Source organism: Hippoglossus stenolepis, chromosome 3 (genome assembly GCF_022539355.2).
Source record: "Hippoglossus stenolepis isolate QCI-W04-F060 chromosome 3, HSTE1.2, whole genome shotgun sequence".
NCBI lineage: Eukaryota > Metazoa > Chordata > Actinopteri > Pleuronectiformes > Pleuronectidae > Hippoglossus > Hippoglossus stenolepis.
The window spans coordinates 8,698,383-8,718,398 of NC_061485.1; the positions used below are offsets into that span (position 1 = coordinate 8,698,383).

The window sequence follows — 20,016 nt, forward strand, 5'->3', positions numbered from 1 at the left end:
ACCGGGATTTTATTTTATTCGACACCACGGCTGCAGATCCCGTAGAAATCCGAAGGGGTCATTAATTTCCTCGAAGCCATATTTTTTATCCCACTGCAAATTGTGGAGCTGCCAAGTCAAGCAAAGTGGTAACAACTAAGAAGCCAGCTCGGCCTTGAGCTGTCAGTGGCAGCAGGCCTGGCTGGGAGAAGAGTCGTAATTATACGGCACGATGGTTTTCTGTCACTTCACAGTCGTTATTATTCTTTTTGTGATGGGGCATGTGACGTCCTCAGTAACTTATCACCTTGTAATTACTCGGATAAACACCCCCGACGAGCTAATGTGACAAAATAGAAAAACTCTTGAGGTTAACTACATGTATGCTAGACTTTCAAAACAGTTCTGATTGCATCCCCAGTTTGTGCCTCTTGTGTTTGATCATTAGCTTTACATGCAAGTTGCATCGGTCAACATCTGTTTCTCTAAAAGACTGATATGCTTTGATATTAAAAACCAGAATTTCCAGAGAGCTTTTAAACTCGTCTAACCATGCAGATGAAGAATAGTCTGTCTGCTCTACACTGAGAGGTTTTTTACTGTGTCTCCAAAGTTGTGTCTCTTGTTACAAATACAAAGAAAAGCAAACACAACTGCTTCTGGGAGAAATGGGTTAAAATGAGTATTTGTGACATGGTGGAGGTTTTTTTCCTCCAGATGGTTAAAGGTAGTCACTGATACTTGATGCAAGACACAGATTCATGTCACTGTGACCCGGATGTAATGTGACTACATGAATGGCACAAACTCCGGCTGTGCTATATTAGGCTGTGACCTTCATGAACCGATCCAGCCTTCAACCAAGAGCTCAGTCATTACCATTGGTCCTGAAACTTGTCAGGCCAATCACAATCCCTTATTTAACATGAGTCTAGGTTTGATATGATGATTGACAGAGGAGTTCCCCTGAAGCATTTTAATTAACAGATTGCTGTGAATCTGCTATAATGACAGTATTTAGCACAATTTTAGATTTATTTATGGTGCTATATTTGTTAGGCCTATGCAAAAATATATGAAAAACCAAACTTGGTGGAGGGATGGACCTTAGAAGAACACATTCATCTCTGTGGATGCAGATTAAGGGGCCGATGCAGGTTTTTTTTTTATTATATATATATATATAAGCCTATATATATATATTATATATATATATATATATATATATATATAGCTTCAAGACAAATAGCTTATTTAGTTTATCAGTTTTTTTTCTCTATAAAAACTATAGTCATGTGAAGGATTGTTGGGCCCTGGTGGAGGTTTGCGCTCTTGAGTGCAATTCATCCTTTTATATGCAACATTTAATCCAGATGGTGCTCATCAGGCATCTTTACTTTTCCTTTATTTTTGTTTTCTCCAGACAATTAGACACAACAGCATCTAACTGAATGAATCCTCGTGGTAGTTTGTTGATCCTGACTCCACATGAAGTGAACCTCTGAGGTAACGACTGGCTGCAGCGAGCATTAGACACACAAACACATCACATAACCACCAAACATTTAAATGCAGGAATGAACCTGAACCGAAAGTGGTGCTGCACAATTCTATCACCATCATACTAATGGAAAAGCACCAGGAAATGACTTCACACTGTTGGGTATATGGGGTTTTATTCATTTAATTTATTAAGATGCTACATAGTCCAACCAGGTTGGGTTGTTTTTGTACACCAGAGAGACTACTTGACTAGGTATATTAATCTTCTTCTCAGATAGAGTTATTTATTTATTTATATACATACAAAACAGTTTCCCGACTGCTTACATTGTTCATGGTGATGGTCAGAGACTCAGTCAGTATAGTTTTACAACTGGGCCTGGATCCGTTAGCAGTTACACAGTTATTTTTGTTTGTTAAATATTCAACTTGGAGTACCAACAACACTATATTCTGGTACTTGGAAGTACTTTCCTTGCATTAAATGTTCAAATACTCCAACCGGAATTCGGTGAACAAGAAGAACTGTGTGCAAGTACTGCGTGACCCAGGCCTGATGCGAGGTCTGCTCTGCCCTCCCTTTAAGCCGCAAGTCATCCTCAACCCAACAACTTTACAGAGATACAGTAGAAACTCTTTAATCTCTTACCCACCGCACAATTCTATCATCTTCCACTCCGCTGAACATGGAAGGATGCTGGAGTAGTGTAGTCTTTGATTTTTGGTTTAGCAAAGGGGAATTTACGGCTGTTCACTCATCTTATGTGGATTCACTATGAAAAAAATCTACCAATTCATCTTTTTCCTTCAAATAATACAGAGAGCGACTCTCCACTGATTTTATTCCTCAAAATTTGGAGATGAAACAATTCGAGTTGTTTGTTTTTTTTGTTTAGTTTATTCTTGGCCTGAGAATAACTTGTCCAAACAGGTCACAAGGCAAGTCCTTCATCTGTAGAACATTTACAGAAGAATCAAATCCATACAAATCTCATTTCTGGTAGCTGCGATAATTCTTAAATGCTTCAACCCTAACAACAAACAAAAAAAAAGAATTTACTTAAAATCATAAAAATGCAACAGAAAAGAAGAGAAAAACAAAATCAGAAAATGTCGTTGTGCAAACCTACAACCAAATAACATATTATTATTATTATAACAATTATAAAAGCAATTAAATTAGATTCAAAAGTCCAAATGCAACACTCGTGTGTGAATGCATGCAATCAAACACCCCCCTCTGTCAAGCGGGGATGCGGTGAACACCAGGTGATGGGAGTAAAGTGGACTTAAAACAAAACGGGACATGAAGAAAGAAAATACCTGCGCTGTAGTGTTTCCCACACGGATCGAGGTTCTACAACCAAAAGACGAGCTGATTTGACAAAGCCTCTGATTGCAGGAGTCAGTTTGATAGCCCTGTGTGAAACCCCGACTGTGTGGATCATCTCTCTGGTACATCCCTTCCTTAAAGGGGGTTTAGCTGGAAGGAACACCTGGATATACTGTACAGTGTGTGTGGGGGGGATTACGTATACATATATACGTAAGGTCTGGCCTCTGTCATTTAGAAAAAGAAAAACAATACACGGAAATGACATTCGCACAATTGCAAACTGACTCAATCGCACCAACACTACCTCGCCGGTGTTAAAAAAAAATCCATTCGTCTGAATCACGAGCATTAAATCACGTTTCCATTACTCCCCACCCACAGAACCAGTCATCTGTATGCATGAGACTTTGGGAAGAGGGCCAGAATGATTATGTGATGATTACGTAGAGGCAAGACCTGGAACAGTAGGTTTGTTCTTAAGATGATGTTTTTCATTTTTTCCTCATGTACATTATCTTTGAATTTTTCAATTTTTTTTTTACAGAAATTAGACTGAATCGAATCTTGTACCCCGCCCCCCCCCCACACACCTAGCGAATGTGGCATTTTCTGATCCTAAATCCCAGACCCCTTGTTTTGTTTTCATCCCCCGAAAGCATGCTGCGGCCGACCGAACTGCTCCGCGCTCTACAAGACCAACTTGCCCACGATGACGCCCACCACAAAGAAAAGCATGATGAGGAACACGGTGCGGATGCTCAACCCTTCCTCTTTCTTCATGACCACCGAGGGATGCTGAGACGACATCATGTTGCTCTTCCTCATCCGCAGACCGTCGTCCTCCTGAAGCGGAGAGAAGAGGAGAGGAAATAATTAGGACAAGACGAAAGAAAGGAAGTGCGTGGAAAGTGGCAGAGAGGTGGTGGTCGGAGAGTGAAATAATGGAGAATAAAGAAGACAACATGGGGAAAAGAGACGCTCTGTTTGTTAATCAGTCAACAAGATAGGACAATGTTTATTTTATTAGTTCAAAGAAATAGGATCTACCAAAATCTTCATCTGACCAAATCCCCTGAGGTTGGCAGAAGGCGCCAGGCTTTAACACACTTCATTTCCCAGCAGCGGGTGGGGGGGCTCTCTGTTGGTTTAATCTAAGCCACAGGGGCGGCCAACAGTCGTTCTGCCTCTGGCAAGAACTTGAAGGGGAGGAGGTGGTGCTGGTGTCTAAGGGGAGGACACTCTTTCCTGGCCTCCCTGTGGCGTGTGTGCATGTGAGTCATGTCCAACCAAACCTCGACAAAGCCCAATTTTAAACCTGACTTCATTGATCGTGGTGATTTATGGCACACACATTGATTTGCACAATTGCTTTACGAGCGTTGAACCCTGAGGTCTGCTGCTGATTATAGATGAGAGCAGTTCCACTTAATGCGAACCTCCATCTTGAGATTCTGTCTCTGTTCAAAGAAGCACAGCAAAGGGCGGAGGACACTTCATATGTAGCCGTGTGGAGGAAAAAGTTGGTGTGTGAGGCGATTGTCATTAAACATTGATAAAAGATGAGTTAGAATTTGTCTGATCGATGACAACGTAGGTTTATTTTGTAGGAAACTGAAAAATCTGGCTTGATAATCACCTGTTAGACACGTGTTTCTATCTGAGAGTCTGCATTCTTTGGGGTTAGGTGAAAGTTCGTATTGAGTGACTGGGTTTATTCATCACTGGTTTACCACCTCCAGTAAACAAATCCCCCCTTTATTATTTCTGACAGGGAGATTAAAGGGATGCCTGAGTCTATGATGAACCACTGAAATGGAAAATAAAACAAAATGAATAGAAGAGAAACCGACTGTGGTCTTCCAGTTGTCTCACTCACCCTAATCTGTTTGTTTTCTTCCCTTAGCCTCTGAGCCTCCATCTGCAGCCTCTTGCACTCCTCCATGATCTTCTTCACCTCCCCGTCATCCAGGGTGGAGCTCAGTGACTTGAAGGGCAGCGAAGAGGACTCTGACTTCAGCAAGCTGGACGACATCATCTTGTTGGACTCCGTGTCGTGCTGTGAGAGGGTGACAGGGTAACGAGTTATAATATGTGGACTGTTGTTGCTGAAATGTTTCTATGGTAATTCTGAGCAATGGCTTGGCTGGCGCATGGCTGCACTTTACATTTGGGGACATTTATGTACAGTGTATGAATGACACAGGCCTGCAGGGACAAAGTTGCATTTGAAACCTCCTGTCTTTACAAATAATGTCGCCAACGCACTGAAAACTGCTTGTTCGACCACACAAGATGTCTTAAAGTAGACATTAAAACACTTAAAAAACATGAGTCTCTTTTCAAAACTGTTGGCAGCAAACAAGCACAGAAACTAACTACCTTGTAATATTTCAAAAGCAAAGTCTAATCTAATAGACTTAATCCAATCAAGAGGTTGATAAATTGCAATAGTACTAATGCTAATCTAATTTATATGCTTGGATGCCCATGTGGCATGGCTAATGTCGGCCAAAATAAAGCTTAGTAAATACTGCAGAACAGAAAGCAGCAGCACCACAAATCAGAAGCCACTGTACAAGTCGACATCTCTATTCCAAGAGGAAATAACATTGTTAGTTGTAACTCAGTCTTAAGCAGAGAATCCAATTACAAATACACACAACACACACACACAAATATACACACTAGATGATAATTACTCTTTAGCCTCATTGCTATGAACCATTTCCAAGAGTCTATTAGTAGCACATGCATTCTCTTCCATATTCATCATTGTGACATCTGGCACAACACATAGATGAGTCTTGTTTAGTGTTGTTTTATTTTGTCATATGATCTGTGTAATATATTCCCAAAGGTTTAATGTATTTAGGTCTTTATGCAATAAAACTGGTTGGAGAGATATATATACTCATATTATATGGATATATAAATATTGCTTCTTAATGATTGGAACTTTTGCCTCTATCATAACCCTGTTAATAGTCTATGTACAACAATCAGGTTTAGGGATGGTCTTAACTTTGATGTTTTGCGTATTAATCCTCCTCCAATTTACATGTGGTTGTACAAATGTATTTATATCCTTCCTTACAATGTCACTGTGATAGTATTTCCTGAATTTATTCTGTCAAATGGAAAACTCAGACAGAGGATTTATCAGTTGCATTTTTCTTGTGTATCCACATTGGGTTAGTAGCCATCCCTCCTTATGTTATTCATATTTGTTTTGATGGTTTCTGTGAAATCTCTCATACAGATTATACCTTTTACTACATATGCAGTGAATTTAAATATATATATATATATATATATGTGAGTAGAATTTCCTGCATTGTGTATATTATATTCTGTAATTGTCCTTTTTTTACATTTTGCTGGCACGTCCTGGTACCACGGAAGATTTAAGTATGATGTGATTTGCTTTAGTCTATAAGCTCTGAAGAATGCTTTTTTTTTTTTTTGCCAAAACTTAAGCTTATGGTATAAAGTCTGCACTGCATAACGACCCAATGTGCTTCAGCCTCTTTTTTATGCTTGTTCAGTGCCTCCTACCTCTGTGTTTGTAGAAGAGTTCACCCAGGGGTGCCTTTCATAAGTGGATCGAGCTGCTTTCTATCAGCATTATCTGTCTAATGGACTATGTGGAGCACGGTGCCAACTGGGAGCCATGTGCATGTATCACACACAGCTCATAATGAATTGAAAACAACTACCACTGGTCCTGTTCCCTCCCGGTGTTCATGAAGCCGGTGGACTTAGTTCATATCGTGATGAGCTAATGTCTCTACAGTTGTGTGGGGTCTGAGAGAGAAAGTCGCAAATAAAATAAACTGCATGTGAGACTGAACAAAGGTGAAAGTGGTCCTCTGAAGAGTTCTTGATGGGCGAGAGTGTGGGTGTAAGGCAAGGAGAGAAAGGTGACTGACGTAGAGGAGACGTAGAGGGACAGTTTGATGCTAAAAATTCAGAGACCGTGTAGACAAGATGGAAAGATAAAGAATGAGAAAGCGTAAAAAGAGTAGGAGATTTGAAGGTTGAGATGGGACAGATGAAATAAAGACAGAGGATAGAGACAAAGAAAGAGAAGATGGATACAGCAGAGTAGTAAAAGGGTGGGGTGCTGCAGAACAACAATAACAACAATAAACATCGTAGCCCCATAAATAATGTAGCCCCTCCGTGGCACAAATATAAACAAAAGTTGTTCTGTTCAGACAGAAGCAATAAAAAGCATCATGGTGAAAACCTGCGGCAGCATAAATAAAATGACACCATCAATTGAAAATAAAACATATTGTGTGCTACGGTCAATTAGTGAGATTTTTTAAATCCTGGAACGAAGCAATGAGATGCATCATTCACTTTGATATAAAACCTGTTGTGACGACAAAGACCAGCATTGTGAGACAAAGAAAGGCAGCGAGAGAGAGCACAGGCTGTCGCTTACCGTTTTTTCGTTCTCCAGTGGCAGCTCAAAAACACACCTCAGCTTAGAGTCCATCAGCTCATCTGGCTTCGCCTCCTTCCACTAGAATTATTTAAATCAAGGCAAAAGGAAAGATTGTTATGGTTGGTAAAAATCCCATACCAGAGAAGAGAAGCATAAACAAGTATAAATCTAAATGTTTAAACAGGGTTTCTGAAGTGGTCACTTATTCGGGCCTGAGCACCGACAGTGTGAAGGCCCAATTGCTTTTCATTTGATTATTCAGGAAAATTTATTGCATTTTTGGCGGCTTGAACATACTCGAAAACACAAAATTCCGCAGGCGCGTCACGCGGTGTGATCGTGGCATCACCTTTTGATGAGTCATCAAAACACGAGGCTTACACTTTGATGCAGTGGCTGCTTTACAATATACAGCTCAAATGAGCCGTCACACGACCTTCACGGTCAGAATTGTAACATTTCCTTAAACCGTGTAAACATTTAGGTACGGCGAAGGTCGATCCTCCTTGGCTCTGTGTTATTTCATGATTTCAATCTTTTATAGCTTATTCTTCCTTCTTCATTCAAGGTGAAGGCATAGAAGATGAGTCCGGTATGTCATCAAAGGAGCCTTCTTCATTTAGGAGAGCTGGATTCCAAGACACATTTTCCTCATGATTTTCTTCCCGCAGTATCTTTGTGAGCATGTGAACAGTAAGTCTGAAATGATTGCGACCAGCCATACTAACACTCTGGATAAAGAAAATCGAAAGCGTATTTTCAAATGCATATCAACCAGTCTATTAAGTATATACTGTTATATTTCGAGTTTTATGCATCGATGCATCATTGTGAATCGAATTGTAGACTGCTGAATCGCAAACGTATCGAATCGTGAGGCTAGTGAAGATGCACACCGCTAGTGTAAAATGGCCAAAATGTGGAGGCCTGATGCGCCCGCAAAGTCTGGTGAGTTTTCGAATATGTTCAAGCCGTCAAAAAACTGTGCTATTTAAATACTCGCACAACTCTTCTGTCAGTTTTAACTTTTCTTTCAACGTCTCCAGTTCTACACAGCACTCATTCAACCTCAGTTGTTTCCTCTTGCACAATATTAATTGGTGCCTGTTTTCATTGTACACAATGAACATTTCTTTCATCTTCTGCAGTTCTTGTCTACTCTTCACTTTCATTCTCTTTTGCCCTCATTTCTGCAATGCACAGCTGAAAATGTATCAGCTGTTCGTCATTCATCTCGTGTGCCATTATGGTCTTTTCTTTACTTGAGTAAAGTTGTTCAGGTGATTAATCTGCATATGTCAAGATGAAAGAATAACACTTGTTTGTGACTTACTACTTAACTCCACCCAGGCTCTATATAAAAGAACACTTCAAAGGATTCATAAAGAAAAGAAGTCTTTGTTGTCAGTTTGATAATGTCAGTGTCAGTGATCATAGATTCCTTTGATGTCTTAGACTGTTTTATACGATCTGAAGAGAAACAAGAGTGTTTCTGACCTCAACAGATCTATTAGTCTGTATGTAGTGATAGTGATAGCAACACCTACTGCCAAAAGGAAGCAAGCCTCATTTACAACTTTAATTCTATTTACATTAAATTTTCACCGTGTGGCCTGCACTTGATGGTGTGGACCGCAATGCGTGATTAGTATGCGTGGTTCGACGTTGCGCGATGGACACACATATATCTATATATTGACATTTACATCGCATTTTTGTAGGTACTTCCAAATTGTATACAACAATATTTGCCAGTAACATCATTGATCAATTAACATGACCTCGCCCTTCAGCTGGTCATTAAATGAATTAAGCTTTAGCTGAAATAGACACTTGTCCATTATGGGTCAATAAGCTGCTCTCCTGATGGAGCTAACAATATTGACAGAGTTAACAATATTGACAGAGTTTGTTACAGGTCTGATGGTGCAGACTTTTTGCAGTACAATGGACTGCCTCATCAATCAAATTGTTGGGGTTTGGTTTAGAGGTGAGTAAGCTCTCCTGAAAGCCCGTAAACAGATACAAAGAAAAGCTATAACTAAGGTTCATGTACATGTCTGTAAATGTAGCTGAAGACTTTTTAATGCCTTCTGAGAATTTTTTGAGGCAAGTGAATTCAATACTATTCTCGGCTTGATATGGCATCTATTTAAACTGTGTGGTGTGGAGATCATTTAAAATAACACAATAAAGAAGCAGTGTTTCATATTCAACCTTCCTGTTATTCAAAGTGGGGGCAGAAGCTTGATGTTTTTTTAAAATCCCTTAGAGGATTTTAATCCCAAGGCTGAACCACACACCAAATGGAAATTTCCAATGGAAGCTAATCTCCAACAAACAACACAACTGCTGTTTTAATACATGGAATTACTATTCATTCAGGCTTTGGCTGTAAATGTGACTATACTCCGAGTCAATGTGCATTTTTTACATTATTATCAATAGCTGAACTGTTTTCAGGGAGGATCAACTCTGTCCATTGTTCTCAAGTTCCAACCTTTGTGTGAAACAACAAAAGAGTCTGCAAGCTCTCACTGGTGTGCTTCTCTTAAAACACCACTGAAAACAAAATCTGCTTTTAAGTCTAAACTTTGTTACAATCACAGGATTGAACAATACACTACTGGAGTCCAGGCTCTTCCTCAGTACCATGTTGCTTTTGTTACCATTACTCAGGTTGTCTTAGTATGCGTGTTTGTATTTTTATGTGCATGTGCATTTGTGTGTCACAATATCACACAAAAAAGTAATGCTGTATCCAACAACTATTTTAATTAAAATTCGAAATCAATTTAAATTTTTGATTTTAATTAAGTTTTTGCTGAAACGGACATGCCTCCAGTATGCACAACCCACTTTCACAGCAGCGTCACTAGTAATTTAGAGATGTATAACATGTCACAACAGCTGCAAGCACACAAGTAAACTATCAGGACCATCATGAATTACTTTACAAAATACCATTCCTGTTTTTCAAGACACAAAAAGGACACATACTGTGAATAATGGTGAAAAGTGACTGTAAGATGTTGGGACACACTCACCACTCCCTCCATGTCAGTCATGTCAGGAGGTGCTAGCAGGGACTGGACCATGAACTTGTGTTTGCTCTTCTCATTGGGGTCGTAGTCAAAAGGCTGCAGCATAACTGAAATAGAAAATGATAATCAGTGTCAGAATAGGCGGACACACGTTTATCCTGCAAACCTAAAGATTCTAAGATTGTCTTCTTTGGTCTTACTGTATGTGAAGAAAGGTTAGGAGGCTCTGTAGGGATATTAAAGTGATACGTTAAGGCAGTGGGTCTGGGATCGTGAGCCCACCAAGGGCACAGAAGATTAATCATATTACCAGGAAGTCCCAAAGAATTAATACATTCATTTTGTTTTGTAACAACTCTCCCGGTTTGATTTGGTTTCTAAACCTCATCCTCAGGAGCCTTAGGAAAAAGTGTACGTTTCTTTTTTATCATCCAAACTGCAGCAGACAGGCAGGTAAACAATATGGTTTCTGGGTGAAGCTTCTCTCCCATATACAAGTAGTTGTGGAACGCCAGCTATTAGTATTAGTCAGCAACTTTCCATCTCTTTCCCCTTCTCAACTCTCGTGTTCACTCCTTGGATTTGAGAGGAATTAGTGAGTATCAAATACCCATGTATTTGCCAAACAGTAAACTAGGGCCTCCACGTCTTCAAGAATCTGGGGGCTGCCCCTGCCGCTTGGAAAAAGTGGTTGAGATGATTTATTTCTATGTTCGTGTTACCATGACAGCGAAACACTGACAGATCTAGACATCCCAAGGGGGTAATCTTGCTAACAGCTTCCAACTCTGCCTTTTTCTTCCTTAACATTACATATCACTCTAACAGAAAGCAGGTGTGGAGTTGGAATACTACTTTAACCCATCACCACATCAGTCCCCTCAGTCTGTGGTGTGTTATTTGATGTCACTCCAATGAATGAGAAGTTGAGAATTTTAAAGCTGCAACAATGATTAATAATCACTTTCTTATGCCAGTGTTGGAGTTTAAGTGGCCAGTGTAGAAGAGACGAAAATGTCCATTGATGGCTGATCTTTTTTTGTCCTATTTTAAATGAGGGTGTAATTCAAAGGCATATTTTGACATCAGTATCAACTATGTCTGCAATGTCTGCGTGATTCTTTGGCTTTCACGAGAAACAAATGACCTCCTAATTTCAAAGCTGGTGTAGCTATTAGGATGGTTTTCATATATGGCACATGCCAATTCTCCCTAGAGTGGAAAACCTCAGAGATGTAGTGCACTATTACAGCAATCAAGGCAGTTCAATATCGCAAACCAGAAACAGACGGCTTGAACAGATTGAGAACGTCCTGTTTCAGTCAGAATCAATTTGTGCTGCCATCCACCTTCGGGTCCAAGGGGACAATAACAGAGAGGGGAGGCAGGAAAGCATTTAAGTTGTTTGAGCAACACAAAAAAGGTCCGGAGCCAAAGTCTGAGATGAAAAAACAACAGATTTAAATCATCTTTGATTTCCAGCCTTTGAACACACCTTTACAAAAAGCTACTTCTGCTAATGGTATGATTTAGTATTCTGTCTTCATGCTGGGTAAACATTCATAAAACTCACAGAGGCTAATTGTAGTCAACACGGTCAAGCTGGAAGGTAATGGCCTGCCTGCTTGTTGATGATGAATGGAAAGAGTAGAGGGCTGAGGGAGGGCGGTAAGGAAATTTTCCTTTCCTGTCATTAATACATTTTGTTGCGTAAGACAAGATGCTCACAACAGAATCACAAACAATTTACCTTGAAGTGCTTAGAGATCAGGCCTGCAGGCGATTCTTTATATTACAGTTTATATTATCATTTAATCATTGGGGAAAAAACTAAACTCTACAGTTTTCTTTATTAGTTGTTTGGTCTATAAAATGTCAGGAAATAAAATGATCCACGACAATTTCAAATTGAAGTTTAAAAACATAAATTAATATTTTAGCCAACAGTAAATATATATACAGTGTATATATATATTTAATTTTCATCCTAATAAAACATACAAACGCAACAAATCACATTTAAGAAGCTAGAATCACAGAAAGTTTGGCAAATCTTTGATAATCAGCTATCAAAGTTGGTGCAGATTAATCTTCTGTCAATCGACTGAGTTACAGCTATAGATATAACCATTGTAACAATCATGACTTGATTTAGTTCAAAAGTCATGGTGACATTTACAGCTGCAATTTAAAATTATTTTCAACTCACAGAACAATTGATTAATTTGTTAATATAATATTAAACAATAGTGAAAAATGTAAATGCTAATTCAACCATCGCAAAGCAACAACAAGCTCAAGCTCGGTGCAACAACCTCCATCTGCTTGACTTCTGTAAAATGAATTGCGTGCCGAGGATTTTTTAACTCTGAGGGGAAATGCACTGAAGTTTGCATGTCTGTTATGGACAATCTCCTGCTGTGAGCTGTTCTTTTCAACGCTGTTTCCTGCAAATATGATTCTGATTAACACTGACTCACCGAAACCTGGAAAACAATTTGCATGTAGCATCATCATCATCACTACCATCAGACGCCTTGCCAAAGAGAAACAGTTCCAGCCATCGCTTTAGAGAGGTTAGCGTGATATATGTGTTCAATAATTTAGTATGGCCAGTAAAGGATGTTATAAAGATTGAAATGGCTCTAATAGGAAAAAGGTTCCCCACCCCTGGTTTATGTAGAATACTTTATGTCTGTACTTTCAATTTTCTGAACAACCATTCATCAAAAAACTTCAGTCGACTCTGCAGTTCCTTGAGCTGCTGATCGATCAAACGTCTTAAACTTTAAATGAACAATGAACCTGCCTTTATGGTGTTTGTGGTTAGTTCATCTGTATAGTCCAACAAAGCTGCAATATATAGGTCACTTTTGATTTTGCTAGGTTTGATTAAATCTAAATACCACAACGAATTAGTAATTTTAATATATTTAATATAAATAGATGTTTTAATGATTATCGTGACAACACAATGTTATGTGCTACTTTGACAGTGGCACATAACTAATTGTGAATATGGTGAAAGACCACTTGTGTGGCGATGATGGTGATGACCATGAATATGGACTCAGATGTTGGTTAAGACAGGAGAATAATTTTCTTGTCCTGTCATAACACACAAATGAGGACAAGCTAATGAAGCTCATTCTGAGAACTGCAACACGGGAATTGTTGTTCTTTGCTTCCTGGCTCCCTCTGAATGATAATACGTCCCCAGTATGACAGACAAACTTCTGACAAATTCCCAGAAGAAGCTCAATATTTGTGGACACAAGGATTTTTGAAACACTCACGCCACATATTTTTCCACTGGATGCTGCTACATAACACCAATCAATCCCCGCAACATTCCTGTGGTCATGGCTACGTTCAGCATATACAGTTACAGCTGGGTTGAGCTTCAAAAGCACTGTGTCTATCCTCAGCTAAGCCAGCAAATGACACATCTGAGGTTTGTAGGTATCCTGTGGCAGACGGTTCTCTCTCGCCTCATTGAGAGTGCATGTCTGTGGAGCTTTTGTGTTGCTTTGTTATAAAAAATTCTGTAATACGAGACAAACTGAACTGTGGCAAGTTATAAATCCTGTACTCTTGCCTGAATACCTCAATAAGGATGATTTTGGGATTATTTGTGCTTTCAGAGTATTTTTACTTCTGCTGAGACTTAAACTGCTTTCAGACATGCACTGAAGACTGAACATTTTCCTGAAATTTTCCAGGGGGGGCTGTATGTGAGAATGCAATTGTCTGAGTCAGTTTGAACTTTTCCTGCCAGCCCCCTATCAAAAAACAGGAAAATTCACAGCGAGAATGTGGGCGTATTGATTACTTTTCTAACGTGTGACGAACGTGAAACTGGAAGAATACAAATATCTCATCTTTTGACTCTTTTGTTGATTTTGCAGATACGCCCAAATGCTTGTAGTATTGTTGCCAACGCAAGAATAAACATTACAGAGGAGTCAATAGCTGTAAACAAAAACACTGTGCTTTCCACAGTAGAATGTATATGTCATGCCCTGCCTCTTGCGTGCTATACCGAGGCACCACCCCTTGCCTGAATGTTCTGGAAATGTTCCTGTTGCTGTGAATGCGTCTGACCCTGAAATATGTGTTTATTAGCCTTTACTGTTTACGCTGCTGATAATACATATTATGCTTTGCGTGGCATTTGCTATTTGCATGCTGAATTGAAAAGAGTGGCGATAAAAAGGTCAAACTGGCACAGGTTTTGGAGCAGCACCATGAATAAAAGCTGCACCAAAACTAACGGAAAAGTGAGGGAAATGTCTGTCAGTACTGTTAACACCCACACACTCCTCAGAAGAAGCAACCAAAATAGGTAAAAACAATGGTGCGAGGTATCCATGTAGGGTCTTTAAATTAAACTCTGCTTTTTTCATAAAAATATTATAATATTGATTTAAAAGCACACAGTGCCTGTAAAATGAGTACCCACAAGACCTTGCCATCTTGTTAAGTGCACTGCTTCGATGAACTATGTAGGCTTGAATGCTCCCTGAAGACAGATTAGACAGAGAGAGGTTACAGACTGTGCCTGCTGTCGCAGTTCAGTGATTTCTGGACCCCAGTCGTGACACCTACATGTTTGCAGACTACATTCTCAGAAAAGCAGACTTCTTTTGGGACTCGAACCTGTGACCTTTCTCAGCCTAATAAGGGTGAAAAATGAAGCTAACTGACAGAGCGGACTGTGCTGATTTGTCGCCCACTGCTGACAGCAGGCCCCAGTGACACCATTTGCAGTTGTTGACACCAGATAGGAGAGGTTGTAAAATGAGTCCGTGGCTTTAAATGGCAAAGGAGGCCCAGTGTGGAAACACGAGACTGTACCTGTCTCCCTCCAAAGTGTCTGACTGGGAATGAGGCCTGCCACGAGGGACCGGGGCTAGAGAACATGGGAAATACTTTGTAATGAAAGAGGAGTACAGTGTTTATGTAAAAGACCAAACCCATTGAAGATACAAGATAAATAATAGTTTAAGTTCCTTCCTCACAATGAGCCACATGTTTGTTTTTATCCAATCAAGATTCAAATCAAGGATATGCAGATATGCAGTCCCACAAGTCCCTACTGTACCGACTGGGGCTGTAATAAAGTTTTACTTTCATCATCAATCTTTGTAGTGTAGAAACACCAGTCCAAATTTACAAGAAATAACACTTTCAACCTGTATAATTGGTTTGACCTGTAGTCAAATAACCAGACCCTCGAGTCAGAGAAGCTGCAACAAGCAAATGTTTTCTATTTAATTTGCTAAAAGACTAAATTACCGAACCTGTCAAATTAATTTTCTGGAGATTCACTAATTATTTCAGAAAGTGTTGCTGCTACATGTTAAACTTTTCTCTTGGTAAGTAAGTAACTCAATAATGTCACATGATTCTACAGTGCCTTCATGGCAAAGTTTCTCATTTATTACCTGAGACATTGATTGAGGTGCCTGCATCGATAATTCCACTGTTTGGCCGCACACAGTACCGGCGTGGTGCTGTCGTCTTCACCTTGAAACACACATTTCTGTCTGTTGGGTTGGCGAGCTTGAGATTTGTGGTGACCACATCTGAGAATGGACCTGTGAAGAAAGAAGACAAGGTGGACACTTAGAACGTCTGTTTTTGTAAAGGCAGTTTTGGTTAGATCAGGAGTCTGTGTGTACTATTTGACAAATACATATACTGAAATGTCGTCGGAGAGAGTGTAATATTCAACAGATGTAAAAACAAATTTGGATAATCAAAGACTTGAAGCAAAGAAGAGAAAGAGACAGAAAAATCCAGAACTACATAAGGCAAAAAAAGGGGAAACACACTTTATACAAAGCAAAGAGAGGCTCCAGCGAGTTGTTTGAACAATAGGAATGTTCAGATAGATTAACTAAAATACCAGTGGGTAAACACTATTAAAAATATATTACATGTGTACACGCACATTTAAATGTGGTCTACCAAAGTCCTTCTGGATGTGGATTAAATTATGACAAATTCAATCTACAGCCACATGTTATTTGTATTTGACCTGACATGTGGGTAAACAGGGTTTTACTGCCAATTCAACTTCTGCAGGTTTTTAATATGTCGGACTTGAAGTTGTCCGACAGAAAAATATTTCCAGAATGATTTGACAGCTCTTGTTTGAGAACAGTATGAAAAGTACCAAAACTTAATCTGGCTAATGCACTGACCTTGGAGAAAGGCTGGACTTTAATGAGACTTCTTTTACATTATTGGCACATTACACATACTGTAGGGAGTGTGCCCTCACTGGTCAGATATGCATAGTTTAAATCCAACAAATCCCCCTCTAGGGGCAATGACAAATCCCAGTACCTCACATCTTACGGGAACCAAGTTTTATTTTCAGACTTTCCACAAGTTAAAAACCACATAGAACAAATATTATTCCCGAATTTATACAATGTCTATGACAGAGGTCCGTTGCGTTTTTTTCCTTGCTTTGCTGCAGCGTATTAAGATCTGTAATTATTGGACATGGTTAGACACATGAGCTGATTTGGGTCTAAAACCTTGTTGATCTGGTGATGTTTTTCAAGCACCTGAAGCAGTAAAAGATTCTTAGGAAAGGCAGAACTTATGACTTCTTAAAAGTGTCAATTGTGAAACATGCATTTGTTTTGAACTTGTGGTCTTATGTACAAACCTCACCATTAGTTTTCTAATCAAGTAGATTTCTAATGAGGCCACTACAGTAGCAACTGTGGTGGGGGTACAGTTTGCAGTTGGGAGACTCACACTCACACTGCAGGAAAACATGGAGCTATTTCAGAATTAGCACATACACCAGATTGAAGATAAAGTTTCAGCTCAACAAACATCCAGAGCAACGGACACTTCCCGTACCCGTTGAGCAAAAACAGAGAGAAAATTCAGACCCTCACAATCCTGGCTTGACATCTGAAGGCTTTTAATGAAAGAGACTCACGCCACTGACTACTGTACACCTGATCCACTACTTCCTGAAAGTTTCTTGGGACACCGTCCAACTCACGAAAACCGCAAATAGCCGTAAAAAACTATTACGAAGAGTTGATATGTGAATCTGTCGTCTTCCAAGTTTGGATTTAATTAAAAGTGTATAAAAAGTGGGGGGTCTGGAAGGCTTTTGTAGAGATCTGGTAATGTTACCCCTGACAAAGATAAAAATTTAAAAGTCCATAGCTTAACATCTGAGAGTATTGGGTCCACAGATTGTCTGAGCTACAAGTTTCTACTGACAGACCCACTCCCTATTTCCTGAAGTTTCACACCACGTGCCTACATTTTACTTGGGACCTGAGTATAGGCATGTGATTTGTGCCCTTGTCAAGTATATTGAGCAAGAAACATTGTTCAGCAATAACACATGGATGTCTATGAGACATACAGGTTACGCTCTATGGTAAAAGGTCTTATATTGTAAAAGAAGGAATTTACATGGTAGGTGATAGAAAAATTGTTTATAAACAGATATCAATATATACTGGGGTTTCCATTAGTTAAGTCTGAGATTAATTTGAGGTTGAGTGCCAATTTTTGCGGGATTTACTGAAACATAGAATAGATAATGAAATAACTGATAAATAATTGTCCAATTGTGATGTAATGTGCTCAGAGGTGTTCCGTAAGTGTCTAAAAAAGAAAGAAATAACACGACTCTGCAGAAGAGTCCGTCTTATAGCATGGGTCAGGTCTGCTTTGTCCATTATTTCCACACAGGACAGCTTGTTGTATATTATTGATTATTGAATATGCAAGCTGGTAGTGGACTCTGACACTGTGACCCCGTGTCTGATACAGATTAAGACACGGCATTACTATTGTCAATACACAGGTAGCTTCAGTATAGCAACACCTTAATGTGTGAAATATTGTCATAAAAAACTATTATTAATTTTCTTATCAATTCATCTGACAAATATTTTCTTGATTATTTCATTTAGTCAATAAAATATCTGAGAATAGTCACTAATGTCATTTAATGTCTTGTTTCCAAAACCCATCTAGACGGTTCTCCGTGCAAACGCCATCAGTGAGATGTTTCGACACAGGGTAAAAAAAACGACCCAAGATCAATATGAAAAGCGGTGAAATAGTAATGAGTGGATCATATTCAGGAAACCCGAGCGCAGAATTCACTGTTAGTTCCAGTGATCTGGTCACAGCTCTCTGGACGCTATAAAGACAGTGGGTTATTTTTACATTCGAAAAAGCAGGAACAAACAGCAGCTTTCAGGTCAGACAGGTAACACACTGCCACTGTGTGTTTAAGGCTGTGTAACGAGGCTCTGTGTTTGACATGCGTTAACACTTTCAATTTGGGAAGTCTGACAGCTGCCACAGGAGCACACTGATGGATTCGGATGGAAACCAGAGTACAGGGTGTCCTTTGATGATGCTGTGCAAAGTTGATCAGTAGTAATGATTAAATCTTGTATTGACATGGTGTATCAGGAGTGAAGCTCTGTCCCTGCACACATATCTAAAGTGAGATCTTTGCACTGAACTGTATCAGGATCAAAACGAATGCAATAAAAACATATAAGTTTCTGTACCATCATTGAGACCTAACACTGAACCACGGAGTGCATGTCTCTCAGTTGACTGTGAGGCCGTTGGCATGTTGATGACCTGCAGCTACATGAGGCAGCAGAGGTTGCAGAGTTTTCAGCTGCCATGTTATTAGATTACCACTGGCTGTCAGGGCTAATGACAGCTAGCCACACCTGCTAAGGATGCAGCAGCTCGTGTGCAATGGAAGCTGGTGGAATTAGAGGGGGAATAATGCTGCTGCCTGTTTATCATGGTGGGCACTTCCCCAGTGGACGTGACGTTTTGGTGGCTTTACCCCCTGAGGACTTTTAGAGGCTGCGGTCAGGAGGCATGGCAGGGCCCGGCTAGCTTAGCACTGGGAAGCTAATCCAGCTAGCCAGCTAGTTGACCTGCCGTCCTCTCGGAGCAGCCTCCCCCGGGTTTCACTGGAGGGTGACAGCATCAGAAAACCAGCACCGCAGCTTCGCCACAGGTTTGGTTCCCAAATACATGGGCCTGCCCCCCCCTTACCTCCTCCGCCCCTGCGCCTCACCCCGCTGGCAGAGGCGTCCCCCCTCCTTCCTTCCCTCCTTCCCCTGCTCCACAGCCGGGCCCTCCCCTCCGCTCCTACCTCTGAATTTCAGTTCGTGCGGAGGCTCCAGGAGCAGAACCTGTTCCGGCCTGGCCATGTCCCAACAGCTGGAGCGGGGCTATCGCGCTGCAACCGAGTTCCTGTCCGTCAAGCCCCCGAGTCAGGACGTCGCTGGGCGCTGCAGGGTCCGCGGGGTGGTCGGGTTCTTCTTCCTCCTCCTCCCTGTCAACGAGCTGGCTGGCGGATAAATCCTGTGGCCCCCCCCCTGGTCACTGGTGCTACTCGAGCTGCTAGCGGCTGTTGTGATGCAGCAGGAAGGGAGTGAGGGACAGCGCCGTGACGTCACTGCCTCTGCAGCGAGAGAGAGAGGGAGGGAGGGGGAGAGAGAGGGAGGTGGGGTGGGGGGGTGATGCATGGGTGCAGCCACCTTTCAGGAAAACTCAATCTATGATTATTGGGTGGAAGTAATGGTAATTATACTTCTCCAACTATGACTCATAATAATAATAATAAATCCATTAATTCATTATCTATACCACTTGTTCTCTTTAGGGTC

The 20,016-nt window shown here is 40.4% G+C and overlaps 1 protein-coding gene across 2 annotated transcripts; it reads right to left on the minus strand.

Moving 5' to 3' along the window:
* Positions 1-1,647: 1,647 nt before the first annotated feature.
* Positions 1,648-19,794, minus strand: LOC118104489 (vesicle-associated membrane protein-associated protein B). Of its 2 annotated transcripts, XR_007032575.1 has the most exons (7): positions 19,500-19,794; positions 15,763-15,915; positions 10,319-10,422; positions 7,269-7,349; positions 4,695-4,874; positions 3,418-3,661; positions 1,648-3,000 (listed from the first exon to the last, which is right to left on the minus strand). XR_007032575.1 is itself a non-coding variant. In XM_047339297.1 (6 exons), the coding sequence occupies exons 1-6, from the start codon at positions 19,555-19,557 to the stop codon at positions 3,506-3,508; spliced, it is 732 nt and encodes a 243-aa protein (XP_047195253.1). In that variant the 5' UTR covers positions 19,558-19,794; the 3' UTR covers positions 1,648-3,505. The 2 variants fall into 2 exon arrangements, 1 of the variants encoding a protein (XP_047195253.1); XM_047339297.1 differs by having other exon boundaries at positions 1,648-3,661.
* Between the last annotated feature and the right edge of the window lie 222 nt (positions 19,795-20,016).

Coding starts and splice junctions, on each gene's coding strand:
- LOC118104489 (XM_047339297.1), bottom strand. CDS start 19,557: ATGGCCAGGCCGGAACAGGTTCTGCTCCTGGAGCCTCCGCACGAACTG. Junction 7,350..10,318: donor TGACTGACATGGAGGGAGTG/GTGAGTGTGTCC, acceptor AAATAATTCTAG/TGGAAGGAGGCGAAGCCAGA. Junction 4,875..7,268: donor CACTGGAGAACGAAAAAACG/GTAAGCGACAGC, acceptor ACCCTCTCACAG/CACGACACGGAGTCCAACAA.